We start from the raw sequence: 15,333 nt of genomic DNA, 5'->3' as shown, positions 1-15,333 counted from the left end.
ACACCATGATGCCGGGTGTTGGCCCTGTGTGCCTCGGTCGTATGCAGTCCTGATTGTGGCGCTCACCTGCACGTCGCCAAACACGCATACGACCATCATTGGCACCAAGGCAGAAGCGACTCTCATCGCTGAAGACAACACGTCTCCATTCGTCCCTCCATTCACGCCTGTCACGACACCACTGGAGGCGGGCTGCACGATGTTGGGGCGTGAGCGGAAGACGGCCTAACGGTGCGCGGGACCGTAGCCCAGCTTCATGGAGACGGTTGCGAATGGTCCTCGCCGATACCCCAGGAGCAACAGTGTCCCTAATTTGCTGGGAAGTGGCGGTGCGGTCCCCTACGGCACTGCGTAGGATCCTACGGTCTTGGCGTGCATCTGTGCGTCGCTGCGGTCCGGTCCCAGGTCGACGGGCACGTGCACCTTCCGCCGACCACTGGCGACAACATCGATGTACTGTGGAGACCTCACGCCCCACGTGTTGAGCAATTCGGCGGTACGTCCACCCGGCCTCCCGCATGCCCACTATACGCCCTCGCTCAAAGTCCGTCAACTGCACATACAGTTCACATCCACGCTGTTGCGGCATGCTACCAGTGTTAAAGACTGCGATGGAGCTCCGTATGCCACGGCAAACTAGCTGACACTGACGGCGGCGGTGCACAAATGCTGCGCAGCTAGCGCCATTCGACGGCCAACACCGCGGTTCCTGGTGTGTCCGCTGTGCCGTGCGTGTGATCATTGCTTGTACAGCCCTCTCGCAGTGTCCGGAGCAAGTATGGTGGGTCTGACACACCGGTGTCAATGTGTTCTTTTTTCCGTTTCCAGGAGTGTATGTTGGTATACGAGGAGTGGCAAAAAAGTGGTTTCAGTCATATCTCCATAGTAGGAAACAGGTAGTAGAAATTGCAACAACAAACAGTAAAAACCAAAGTATTGTTTACAGATCGGATATTCATACTGTGCCAATCGGGGTACCGCAGGAGAGTGTTCTAGGACCTCCCCTATTTCTTCTTTACATAAATGATATCAAGATTCCAGTAAATGGTACTCACATAACCCTGTTTGCGAATGACACAAACATTGTAGTAACTGACATAAACCGGGTATTGCCAACATTTGCAACCAGAGTTATAGAATATTTGCAAAATTGGTTTGAAATGAACAACTTAGCCATAAATATCTCCAAAACTAATTATATCCATAACAGGAAAACAAAGTCACGCTCTGATCTGGATCTCAGAATACAAAATAAAGAAATTGTGAGAGTTGCTACCACAAAATTCTTAGGTGTACATATAGACGAAAATTTAGACTGGAAATCTCACATCCTGTATCTCTCTCATAAGTCAAGCTCTGCCTACTTTGCATTACGTGCTATTAGCTTTGTATGTAGTAGGGAATGTAGCAGATCTGTTTACTTTGCTTATATACATTCTGCTATTACCTATGGCTTCACCTTCTGGGGTCATAGTACGAAAAATCCCAAAACCATCTTCACTCTACAAAAATAAGCTGTTAGAATAATTACCAACAGTTCAAGGCTAACTCCTTCAAAGCAATTAATTCAACAGCTAAATATTCTACCCCTACCGTGACTCTATATACAAAAAAGCGTAATTAATGTAAAAAGAAATATTGACAATTTCCAATCCAACTCGGATCTACATACTTATAACACAAGAAAGTGCAATGACATTCATATTAAAGGAGTTAACAAGGCTTTGGTGCAGAAACAAACAAATATACAAGGAAGTAGATTGTATAACAAATTACCGGTAAAGATAAAAGAAATAAAAAAATTGTCGTCATTTAAAGAAGCAATATTCAAATTTTTAATGACCAACTGCTATTATAGTGTCAATGAATACCTGGAATAGCTTCATACAAAACAATTAAATTTATGTACTCTGTGCCAATAGTAATTTTTATCTTACTGTTGCTATGATCTAAATAAATAATACGTACAAAAGTGTTAGAATTATTATGTGTTGTATCTAAATATCAATATATACACTCCTGGAAATGGAAAAAAGAACACATTGACACCAGTGTGTCAGACCCACCATACTTGCTCCGGACACTGCAAGAGGGCTGTACAAGCAATGATCACACGCACGGCACAGCGGACACACCAGGAACCGCGGTGTTGGCCGTCGAATGGCGCTAGCTGCGCAGCATTTGTGCACCGCCGCCGTCAGTGTCAGCCAGTTTGCCGTGGCATACGGAGCTCCATCGCAGTCTTTAACACTGGTAGCATGCCGCAACAGCGTGGACGTGAACCGTATGTGCAGTTGACGGACTTTGAGCGAGGGCGTATAGTGGGCATGTGGGAGGCCGGGTGGACGTACTGCCGAATTGCTCAACACGTGGGGCGTGAGGTCTCCACAGTACATCGATGTTGTCGCCAGTGGTCGGCGGAAGGTGCACGTGCCCGTCGACCTGGGACCGGACCGCAGCGACGCACAGATGCACGCCAAGACCGTAGGATCCTACGCAGTGCCGTAGGGGACCGCACCGCCACTTCCCAGCAAATTAGGGACACTGTTGCTCCTGGGGTATCGGCGAGGACCATTCGCAACCGTCTCCATGAAGCTGGGCTACGGTCCCGCACACCGTTAGGCCGTCTTCCGCTCACGCCCCAACATCGTGCAGCCCGCCTCCAGTGGTGTCGCGACAGGCGTGAATGGAGGGACGAATGGAGACGTGTCGTCTTCAGCGATGAGAGTCGCTTCTGCCTTGGTGCCAATGATGCTCGTATGCGTGTTTGGCACCGTGCAGGTGAGCGCCACAATCAGGACTGCATACGACCGAGGCACACAGGGCCAACACCCGGCATCATGGTGTGGGGAGCGATCTCCTACACTGGCCGTACACCACTGGTGATCGTCGAGGGGACACTGAATAGTGCACGGTACATCCAAACCGTCATCGAACCCATCGTTCTACGATTCCTAGACCGGCAAGGGAACATGCTGTTCCAACAGGACAATGCACGTCCGCATGTATCTCGTGCCACCCAACGTGCTCTAGAAGGTGTAAGTCAACTACCTGGCCAGCAAGATCTCCGGATCTGTCCCCCATTGAGCATGTTTGGGACTGGATGAAACGTCATCTCACGCGGTCTGCACGTCCAGCACGAACGCTGGTCCAACTGAGGCACCAGGTGGAAATGGCATGGCAAGCCGTTCCACAGGACTACATCCAGCATCTCTACGATCGTCTCCATGGGAGAATAGCAGCCTGCATTGCTGCGAAAGGTGGATATACACTGTACTAGTGCCGACATTGTACATGCTCTGTTGCCTGTGTCTATGTGCCTGTGGTTCTGTCAGTGTGATCATGTGATGTATCTGACCCCAGGAATGTGTCAATAAAGTTTCCCCTTCCTGGGACAATGAATTCACGGTGTTCTTATTTCAATTTCCAGGAGTGTATATATAATAGAGGGAAACATTCCATGTGGGAAAAATATATCTAAAAACAAAGATGATGTGACTTACCAAACGAAAGCGCTGGCAGGTCAATAGACACACAAACAAACACAAACATACACACAAAATTCTAGCTTTCGCAAGCAACAGCTGCTTCGTCAGGAAAGAGGGAAGGAGAGGGAAAGATGAAAGGATGTGGGTTTTAAGGGAGAGGGTAAGGAGTCATTCCAATCCCGGGAGCGGAAAGACTTACCTTAGGGGGAAAAAAAGGACCGGTATACACTCGCACACACACACATATCCATCCACACATATACAGACACAAGCAGACATATTTAAAGACAAAGAGTTTGGGCAGAGATGTCAGTCGAGGCGGAAGTGCAGAGGCAAAGATGTTGTTGAATGACAGGTGAGGTATGAGTGGCGGCAACTTGAAATTAGCGGAGATTGAGGCCTGGTGGATAACTGGAAGAGAGGATATATTGAAGAGCAAGTTCCCATCTCCGGAGTTCGGATAGGTTGGTGTTAGTGGGAAGTATCCAGATAACCCAGACGGTGTAACACTGTGCCAAGATGTGCTGGCCGTGCACCAAGGCATGTTTAGCCACAGGGTGATCCTCATTACCAACAAACACTGTCTGCCTGTGTCCATTCATACGAATGGACAGTTTGTTGCTGGTCATTCCCACATAGAATGCATCACAGTGTAGGCAGGTCAGTTGGTAAATCACGTGGGTACTTTCACACGTGGCTCTGCCTTTGATCATGTACACCTTCCGGGTTACAGGACTGGAGTAGGTGGTGGTGGGAGGGTGCATAGGACAGGTTTTACACTGGGGGCGGTTACAAGGGTAGGAGCCAGAGGGTAGGGAAGGTGGTTTGGGGATTTCATAGGGATGAACTAAGAGGTTACGAAGGTTATCCATCCTTCATGAAATCCTCCCCACTCCACCAAGAGTGTCTTTATGCCGTCCACCTAACCTTCGTAACCTATTAGTTTATCCCTAAGAAATCCCCAAACCACCTTCCCTAACCTCTGGCTCCTACCCTTGTAACCACCCCCGGTGTAAAACCTGTCCCATGCACCCTCCCACCACCACCTACTCCAGTCCTGTAACCCGGAAGGTGTACACGATCAAAGGCAGAGCCACGTGTGAAAGCACCCACGTGATTTACCAACTGACCTGCCTACACTGTGACGCATTCTATGTGGGAATGACCAGCAACAAACTGTCCATTCACATGAATGGACACAGGCAGACAGTGTTTGTTGGTAATGAGGATCACCCTGTGGCTAAACATGCCTTGGTGCATGGGCAGCACATCTTGGCACAGTGTTACACCATCCGGGTTATCTGGATACTTCCCACTAACACCAACCTATCCGAACTCTGGAGATGGGAACTTGCTCTTCAATATATCTTCTCTTCCCGTTATCCACCAGGCCTCAATCTCTGCTAATTTCAAGTTGCGGCCACTCATACCTCACCTGTCATTCAACAACATCTTTGCCTCTGCACTTCTGCCTCGACTGACATATCTGCCCAAACTCTTTGCCTTTGAATATGTAGCTAGAATTTTGTGTGTATGTTTGTGTGTCTATCGACCTGCCAGCACTTTCGTTTGGTAAGTCACATCATCTTTATATATATATAGGCCAGTCAAGCAAATGTCTGCTTGTGTCTGTGTATGTGCGGATGGATATGTGTGTGTATGCGAGTGTATACCTGTCCTTTTTTCCCCCCTAAGGTAAGTCTTTCCGCCCCCGGGATTGGAATGACTCCTTACCCTCTCCCTTAAAACCCACATCCTTTCGTCTTTCCCTCTCCTTCCCTCTTTCCTGATGAAGCAGCCGTTGGTTGCGAAAGCTAGAATTTTGTGTGTATGTTTGTGTGTCTATCAACCTGCCAGTGCTTTCGTTTGGTAAGTCACAACTTCTTTGTTTTTATATATATATATATTGATGAAATCCATGCAGTGTACATTGTCTCAGGATGAATAAACTACTACTACTACTACTAATTCCAATACTTAACAATCTGAGTAGATTTGTTACAATTTGTTGTTAAGTATACTTTACAGGAGTGTACTGCATTGGGTGCTTCTGCCTTTTAATGTACAATTTATGTCATTCCACATCACTGAAGTTTCTCTTTCATTATGAGGTTTACATAATGTAAATGAGTGAATACACCAGCAATTCAGTTCTTTTGCTTGCCTGTATCTTCAAATTTGCTTTGTGAATGAGATCAAAGTACTATCTGCAGAATCGATTTCCTTGTTTGCTCTACCTGCTGTAATACTCTCCAGAGTATTCATAACATATCCACAAAACAGAGAATCTATCACTATACAGTATTTCATTCTTTTTTCAAACATATGAGCAGATGGCCCATTTGAATGTGTGTATCAGTTCCTAGGGAAAAAAAGGGAACTGTGTTAGCTGACAGTAGCCCAAGAACCATCATCAGGATTTGTCCCTCCACTACCTTCAACAGTTAAAGACCATTCATCATATGATGTGCCTCCACCATCATTAACAGCATCGCAGGCAAGCAAAAGCACAATAATCACGAAGTGCTCAACTCTACAGGTTTTTTTGTATCTGACATCAGTACCAGGACCATTGCAACTCAGGTAACTATAAGTGCACGACTTATAAGCTCTAATTGCAATTTACAACAGTCAAAATCAAACCTGAATCTAGCATTTTTATCAAAATGTGAAACAACTAGCTAGTAACATGATGCAGCCTGAGTCAGAGTGTGGACCTTTTCAACAGCTCTGCCTCCTCTAAAATGGATTGTTCCTTATGAGCTGTGAAAAATACATGCTTAATACTAATGGTGCCATGAGAGAAAATGACCAACTTTGTATATTTCACCAGGATGTTATGGGTCTAAGAAACAAACCTGACGAGCTGTCTGTCTGCACAAATGCAAGTTATGCAGTAGATAATGCACATATGTTTTAATGAACATCATATGAAGGAAAGGACTGACCAGATCCAACTAAATAAGTACAACTCAGCAGTTTACTGCACTAGAGATACATAGGAGAAAGGTGGAATGATAATGTATAACAGATTAAAAGACTGTAATGAGCTCTTTTAAACTGATGGCAGTTGTCAACTGTCCCACAAAAATGACAATGCACTGCACAAGCCCAGCTGACAATATTTTTATTACAATTTTTATAACATAATATTATGTGTAAGACAAATTTTAATTATTCTTCTGAACATAATGGCCAGCTGTTGAAAATACAACAAGAGTTGTTATATAAATAGATCCTTTAAGCAGTCCACAGTGAAAATATGTAAACTCTCAACAGGCATTTGCAGCAGTTGGAATGGGGCATATTATATCAGGCTAAAAATGTCAATAACAAATTTTACCTGTTCCTCAATGAATTTGCTGTCTCATTTGAAGCTTTATTCCCTAAGAGAATGTCAAAAAGCATTGGCAGGAGTATGTGGCTCACTGTGCAACTAAAACAACGAGAGTTCTTCACACTCAAGACAGAAATTCTAATACAGCTTTGGGATGGGGAGCAATATAAATTATACCGCAGCATCCTAAAGAATATGATTAAAAATTCGAGATTATCTTCATTACAACTGAAATTGACAGCACAAATAACAAAATAAAGACAATTTATACAGAAATTATTGAAGTATGTCATAATGAAAGCATGATACACGAATATGAATTTGTCTATATCTTCAACAACCATTTTTTGACTGTAGCTGATCAAACTGATAGTAAAGAGCGTATGGGTGAAGCCATAAACCTTCTAAAAAAGTCAGTGCAGAACAAAATTGGCTAGATGCACATATCCATACCACAACACATGAGATTGAGGTGTGATCAGACAAATGAAAAACAAAAATGGTGCTGGTGTGAGCAATATATCAAAGTAATGAAGCACTGCTGTAAGTGTATTTTTAAAGTTCTCTGTCACATATCTAATGAGCCTCTGAATCAACCACATCTGCAACTGTCAAACCAATTGACAAAATTGGCAAATACCAGCAAATTTCTTTGCTAACAAGTCTTTCCAAAATTCTGGAGAAGATTATGAACAATCTGATTATCAATCATCTTAATAAACAAAATATGCTTAATAACAGTCAGTGTGGATTCGAAAAGGGTATTTCAACTGAACAGGCCATTTTCTTGTTTGTTAACCCACTCCTAGAATTCATAAACAATAAAATGTCAACAGTTCAAATCTTTTGTTATCTATCCAAAGCATTCAACTGGGAAGATCACAAAATTCTACTAGGGACGATTGAGCACTATGGCCTGAATGGTAAGAAATGGATGTGGATCAAATTATATCTAGATGACAGAAATCACAAGGTAGTGTTGAATGGCACCTGTCTGTTCTGACTGGGGCACAGTGAAATGTGGAGTATCACAGGGCTCAGTGCTTGATCCCTTATGATTCTCAATCTCCTTCAGTGACCTTCCCCATTTTTAATGACCTCGAAGTTGACAGGACGTTAAACCCTATCTTCCTTCCTTCAATGACCTTCCATGGAGTAACCAAAAAGCACACTTCACCTTATTTGCAGATGACACAACCATTATGACTGACAAATTACCCACTTGCAATCTACAGAACACTGCTACCACTGTGTTTAAAGCAGTACTAGATTGGTTCATATAAAATGGTCTGTCCCTCAATGTTAACAAGATTCATTTCATTCAGTTTTGCACAGCACATAAGAAACACATAGATATTATAATAAAATATATTGACAAAGAAACATTGACAGCTGAGTTCTCCAAGTTCATGGGATTACATATTAATAGCTACCTTACCTGGTCTGTTAACATCCTTAAACTACATAAAACTCTAGATTCAGCAGCATTTTTCATTCACTCAGTTACATCTATTTATGATTTGGAAACAATCCTGGCTGCATAACTTGAATATCTCCATTCACTTATGAAATGTGTAATCATAAAAATCAAGTAAAAACAGTCTCAGTTGTGTTTTCAGGTTTTTATTCGGTAGCAACCGGTTTGGGCCCTTTCCTCAGACCATCTTCAGGCTTTTCTCCACCATCCTGTCTGTAAGGAAGAAGTGAGTGACACCCTTACTTCTACAGATCTCGCTCCACCTGTAGCCGTAATGGCAGGGAAACACCTGAAAAATGGACAGCTAAAAATTAAAAAAATCTGAAAATACAATCGAGACTGCTTTTATGTGATTTTTAGCATTGCTGCTTTGCTCAATTTGTAGAATGCTATCAAAAATTTTACATGGAATCATATTGAGGTATCAACGTTTGATACAACACTTGTTAGGGGTTGCAGTTATCGACTGTGGTCTGTACTAGTATCACAGGACCCACGAGTCGAGACTAGAGCCACTAGCGCCACTCCGCGGCTTGCAACAAGTCTCTAGCATGCGCTCGGCCACTCTTGCTTGGAATGTCAAAGTATAACCTTCAGCTGATGGGAAGCAACCTCTAACAAGGTGCTTAGTTAAAGTATGGCCTATGTGATGCCTCTATAGCTCTCTGTTTGTAATTATATTCCTCCTGACTATGAAGATTCCTGTACCACCAGTTAAGTACAATATACTATTTTTAACCAACGACTTCTAATTATTTTAGTCGTTGTAGGCACAGACCATGCAGCCAGTTCCTTATAAACTTCACTGACAAACCTGCTGTATATGCAAAGAAGAGATTTGTATGTTTTTATTTAGCATTGGCCACCAGTCACTTACATTGGCACCGATTCATTCATTGTCATCATAACACATATTCTGGGTAAAAACCATTCACAAGCAAATAGTCTTTATGGCACAAGAGAGTATCATCAGAATTAGGAGTAGAGTCCTCCCTTGATGCTCTTGCTGAAATGTATTGAAACGGGTGCCATACCAATACATTTTTTCACTTACGTGCTTTGTCAATATAAATTGCACAATTTACAAAATAAATGATGCATATCATGAACATGATCCGAGATGTAAACATGGGCTTCAAAAAGATATCAAAAATCTTCCAGTTCATATCAAATCAGTCACTGGGGACCTGACCGAAACGAAAAAAAATATATAAATTTTTTATCTCTTGGAGAGCTCTCTCTGTTATTTATAGGAACTTGTGGACAGTGTGTAATATTTTGTGTACTGTGTTTACTTTTAAGAGTTTCTATATGAAGTTACTATGTAGCATTGGTATCTCACTTTTTAGCAGAATGCTTTATATGTGTGTCAGAGAGTAAGCCTCATAATTTGAAAGTATGTCTATTATTACTAAAATCATCTGAGCACATGGGCCTCACTTTTCATGTGCCTGTTTACATATAATTTAGATTGTAAGCCTAATAACCAGTTACACTTGGTTATTACCAGAGGCGTGCACCGAGTCTGTGTGCCCACCTGGGACTGTAGCCTCGACTGTCGGGCAAGCTTCGACTCGCACTGTCTGGTCAGCCGCACCAGGGCCTGCCAGACCAAGTGGTGCCCCGCCAGAACCCGAGTTGGCCTGGACATCTGTGCAGCTCATTAAGTCACGCGCCCAACAGGCATCATATTGCTGTAGGTGCAAAACGAAATCTCTGTGGTCTGTTGGCAAACAGGTTTTTAATTTGTGCAGTATTTACTGACACAGTGCTTCACCTCTGGTCTTATATTAAAATAGCTGAGGGCTGTAACATCAGCAACGATACGGTTGCTCAAATCTCCACTGTTGCTTGGAATTATTAAATCAACTTATTGTTGTGTGAGTGTGAAAAACCTCTACATCTTATGATGCAGTGAAAATAGTTATTTTATTAATGGTCATCCTACAAGCCTACTAATTAGCAAATTTTTATAATACTAATCTAAGAATTCAAAATTTTTTATTGACTAAAACGGATGGAAGATGGTTATATCACAGCAGAATTTTTCTCATATTGTTTGACATCTATCTTTTTCCCACCAGGTATACCTTTCCCTAGGCAAAGCCTGGCTCCCGACTAGCTTATTTGACAGAAATGTTGTTAAAAATCAACAGTTGAAATTCATTACTTCACGGATCAAACACAAACCTGTGTAATGTGTAAGACCATATAAATCGTTCATTAAAAACTGTGCAGTTTGGGAAATCTGTCTATATTCTGATCAAATTGAGTGTTTTGATACCATTCACGATTTCCTAGAAGAAATTCAAATTAGTTTGGACGAAAATGTCAATAATAAAATTAAGTAAGATATGAACAGATTTGGAAAAAATTTAAACAATATTTTCCTGGTCTATCTAGTAATAATGACTGGATTCGCAATCACTGGGAAAAGACTATTTTTGAATCCACATGAAATGTAAATTGAAAGGATCAGCAGTTTGAAACTTCCTGTGACCAAGTTATAGAAAATAAATCTATGTCACCCATGAGTTTCTAGTTAAGCGTAAAGACTGAGTTTCCTACACTATCCAATAAAGTGGTAACAAGTTTATTACCTGTCTCACACTCATATCTGTGCGAAAAGACTTTTTCTTCTTACACACATATAAAAAATAAATCCAGAAACAAACTTCACAGTGAAAGTAATCTGAAACTGTCTTTACCTTCTGTGGCTCCTGATTAAAAGTTATGTCACATGCAAAGCACATGGATTCTCCTCAACGAATTCCAAGGAAGGGTTTAGCCAGTCAGTTTGACAATGAAAACTTTCAGATTAAGAGAAAAGTGTAAGATAGAATGAAATTCTTAGAAACATCCCCCAGGCTGTGGCTAAGCCATGTCTCCGCAATATCCTTTCTTCCAGGGGTGCTAGTTCTGCAAGGTTCGCAGGAGAGCCTCTGTGGAGTTTGGAAGGTAGGAGACGAGGTACTGGTGGAATTAAAGCTGTGAGGACGGAGCGTGAGTCGTGCTTGGGTAGTTCAGTCGATAGAGCACTTGCCCGTGAAATGCAAAGGTCCCGAGTTCGAGTCTTGGTCCGGCACACAGTTTTAATCCGCCAGATAGTTTCAAGTGTAAAATACTTTAATATTGCATACTAGAACTACCCACCATGTGAAAGCCTCATCGGTGCTTTTGATGAGGTACAGGCGAAATGTAGAGCATTAAAAAGCATTAGGGCTATTAAACCATTTGCTTTGAATTCAATAACTTCCATGTTACAGTAAGCACTTTTTTGTGTTAGATTCATCATTTTTCTGCAGCATACTCAGGCCCTCTTTGAGTCTGTGCCATGACATCTACAGGTTCTTTCTGTCGCATGTGGTGGCTTCACACCATACTGGACTCTCATAGGCAGAGTGTGTACACAGTTCGGTAGCCCTAATCATTTATGTGTTGTCATTTCCCTAACCTGTGGAAGTACAGCTGAGCTCGACTACTCACGGTGCTGGCAACATGATGAAGTGGTCAGCCGCAGCCAGTATCAGGCAGGTAAATGTGGCACAATGCATGGCTTGGCTCTGGTTATTACTATAATAATCTCACACATTCTACATTCAGGAAATACACTTGCACCACGGATGCTTGGAACTAAAAAATATAAGTGCTTAGAAGATACATTTTGTAAAATGTAAACTTTCAAGGCTGAAACGTTACAATTAATAAAATGTTCCAGGCTATTATGCCATGGTCAAATGGATTTCACCTCCATCTGTGAAGGATATTTTGAAGGTCTGATTCACAGTTTGCTACTGGCAACAAAATTCTGCTTCTGTGAGCTTCTGCACGACATCACATTTTAAATAAGCGGGCGCAATTGGCCATTGTTGACTCCCATCATCTGCTGTTGCTATCATCCCCTGGTGGAAGAATGGCACACATATTCTTCAGCATCAGAATCCAAATGTCATTCAATTTCACACCCTCTTCCTTCCTACTGAAATTCCTGAGGTGCTTGACAATCTCTATGGCCTCTCTGTGTAGCCTTTTATGGTATCCGCTTGTGTTTGCCAGTACTCGAGTCCTATCAAAATGAATGTGCTGGTCTCCTGGCTGCAAAGCACGTTCCATAACAGCTAATCTGTCAATTTCCCCTCTTCCGCAATTGCCCTTGAGCTCTTCTACTCATCTTTGACCGTTCTTTTTGTAGTACCCAAGTACACCTCCCAACTATATGGAATCCTGAAATTCCAGCATTTTCCAGCGGTTGGCATGCATCCTTGGTCGATTTTGGGTGATCTTGTATCTTCTGTATGGATTTGTAGATTACTGCGATGTTCTGCCTTTTTAAGATTTTTCTATGCGGTCAGCCATGTCCGTAATGAATGGCAGGAAAACTTCCAATTTCACCAGTGCTTGAGCATTGCTATGATTTCTACATGAGCATTGGTGAGATGTTTTATTCTGTGTCGAGCAGCTCTGGTTCGCAGATTTTCCTTTCTCTGTCTGCCCACAGAAAAATAGCCCCGAATATCTCATTAATTGTAAGACACATTTTGTTATCTTTGTGTGTGTACTTAACTTGCTCCTATGAAGAATGCCCATAACAATAAAATCATATTAAGTAAGATTATGATGGCAATTCTCATGTGCTAAAGATATTGTTATGTACTGCTAAAGTAATAGTGCAGAACTAGAAGTAAGTATTCAGCAGTTTATTCACAAGTCTTTCATAACATGTATAGAAACAACAGAATAGAATATGTAACAACAAATTAAGGACAAGAAAGGAAAGGAAAGAGAGGCAGAGGAAGGAGGAGGAGCAGGGGGGAGGGAGACAGCAGTAAAAAATGTTTGTTTACTTTTAAATTTTTATTCATCATTCCCCAATGAAATTCTGAGCGTCTTCCTATTTCCATATATTACATTAGAATATCAGCTGAGAAAATTCGTCCAATTGCTGAAGGAAGCATATGTAAAAAGTGAGTGCAATAACTGGTGCAAAGTACACTCAAATTTCTTTGTATGACCATTAATATCTACATGGGAGTGATCATAGTAAAACTCTCAATCATTACTGCTGTACAATACTTTGTTGTTCTCTCTAGTAACATAACCATAGACCTTCTGTTTAATAACTTGTTTACAACATGAAATGGTGATAAATGAAATTGATAAGACTTATTTAGTACTGCACATATATGAATATTTTAATATTTTTTTTATTACTGAGGTAAGACACATGTGAAGCAACTGCACTGTTACATGCACAATGCCAATTACATTCTATACTGACAACAGATAAACAATTATCGACTAAACATAACAAGTAACAACTGTTCTCTGTATATTAACATAAAAAGTTAACAGCAACAAGTTAAACATTTATAAACTCTATATAAACTATACAGCATTTAACAACATAGAAATACAACAATATAGACTAAAAACAGTAAAATAAGTAGGCACAACAACTTTCTCTGTAGTGGACATGGACAGCTGATAGGCACATACACAGCTCAGATTTTGAACATTATTTCTTCTTCAGAGTGTGTGTGTATGTGGGGGGGGGGGGGGGGGGGGGGGGCGGCGGCAAGGGCTAACATTTGCTCTATGAAGATGATGCAACTTTGGTTTGTTACATTGTTTAACTTATTTTTTATATGCATTTCATTTGCTCAGCACCTTTACTAGACAGTGAATAATTACCATTACTCATATCATTACCAATATTAAATACAATTAAGAAAAGCAATTCTGTTAATTGAAAGGGTGCCCATTATTTCAAAATAAATAACAGTAACACTCACTACATAATATTTAGTAAATAACTTAATTTGTATACATATTTCTTAATAATGTGAAACTAATAAATGTAGTATTAATTTCCAAGCAGTTTCTGCTCCACCTGTATTATGTGATCTTTGCAGTTTTTCTTTGGCATGTAGCATAAGATTTGGAAGCAATATCACAAGCAGAAACATCACTATAAAGAAAAACAAATCAGAATGAAACATAAGTTTCCACAACAATCTAGTGTACAACAGATTTGAAACTGCTAATAACTGCTACTAATTCACAAGGTTTATTTATTACTGACACATATGCAATTGAGAATGATCTGTTTTATGCCATATACACTTTGATTTTACTCAAACACAGAATATTAATAAATTGTTAATGTAAGACAGTTAAAACTTCATATTTACCATATCATATGATCCATCAGATATGTCATCAAAACTGCTATGATTCTCTTCTTCAGTTTCATCTTCTGATGTCCTTCTTTGTTTCTTTCCTATTTTTTTCTTGCAATTTAATTTTTTCCGTTTGTGTGAATCCTTCCTACTTGGGGCACTCTTAGGTACATTACTCTGCCAAGACAAGAACATTTCAAAATTATGAAACCATAGAAATTATGTAACGCCAAAATTACTAAACTGAAATCACTACAGCATTTATTGGAATTCTATGCTCAGAATAATTCCATTGTTTAAATGCATAATTCACTGCCCAAAATAACAGAACTGATTTAAACATTTTGAATCATACTTAGACATGCTTTAACACACTGATAGCCAGTACCCTCCATATTAAGATGTATTTCTATTCAAATTTTTTAGCATTTTGATCAATTTGTGTTTAGCATCAACATTGCTTGTCTTCACAAAACTAGTTTGGAGAAATTAAATTAGTACTGTAATCTGTTTCTTAAAGTATTTGTATGGAGTGTAGACATGTATGGAAGTGAAACGTGGATGACAAATAGTTTAGACAAGAAGAGAATAGAAGCTTTCGAAATGTGGTGCTACAGAAGAATGCTGAAGATTAGATGGGTAGATCACATAGCTAATGAGGAGATATTGGATAGAATTGGCGAGAAGAGGAGCTTGTGGCACAACTTGACTAGAAGAAGGGATCGGTTGGTAGGACATGTTCTGAGACATTGAGGGATCACCAATTTAGTATTGGAGGGCAGCGTGGAGGGTAAAAATCGTAGAGGGAGACCAAGAGATGAATACACTAAGCAGATTCAGAAGGATGTAGGC

General features: G+C 40.9%; 1 protein-coding gene across 1 annotated transcript in view; it reads right to left on the bottom strand.

Moving 5' to 3' along the window:
- Nucleotides 1-14,133: 14,133 nt before the first annotated feature.
- The window catches only part of LOC126455610 (nipped-B protein-like), a 73,503-nt gene continuing 72,303 nt past the window's right edge, over nt 14,134-15,333 (bottom strand). The window contains exons 5-6 of the mRNA XM_050091371.1: nt 14,494-14,658; nt 14,134-14,270 (exon numbers count right to left, since the gene is read on the bottom strand). Of these exons, the coding sequence (XP_049947328.1) occupies nt 14,268-14,270; nt 14,494-14,658 (168 nt within the window). The 3' untranslated portion in view covers nt 14,134-14,267. The remainder of the gene's footprint in view (nt 14,271-14,493; nt 14,659-15,333) is intronic.

Source organism: Schistocerca serialis, chromosome 2 (genome assembly GCF_023864345.2).
Source record: "Schistocerca serialis cubense isolate TAMUIC-IGC-003099 chromosome 2, iqSchSeri2.2, whole genome shotgun sequence".
In the NCBI taxonomy this organism is placed as follows: domain Eukaryota; kingdom Metazoa; phylum Arthropoda; class Insecta; order Orthoptera; family Acrididae; genus Schistocerca; species Schistocerca serialis.
This window is presented reverse-complemented; position numbering and strand designations above follow the sequence as displayed.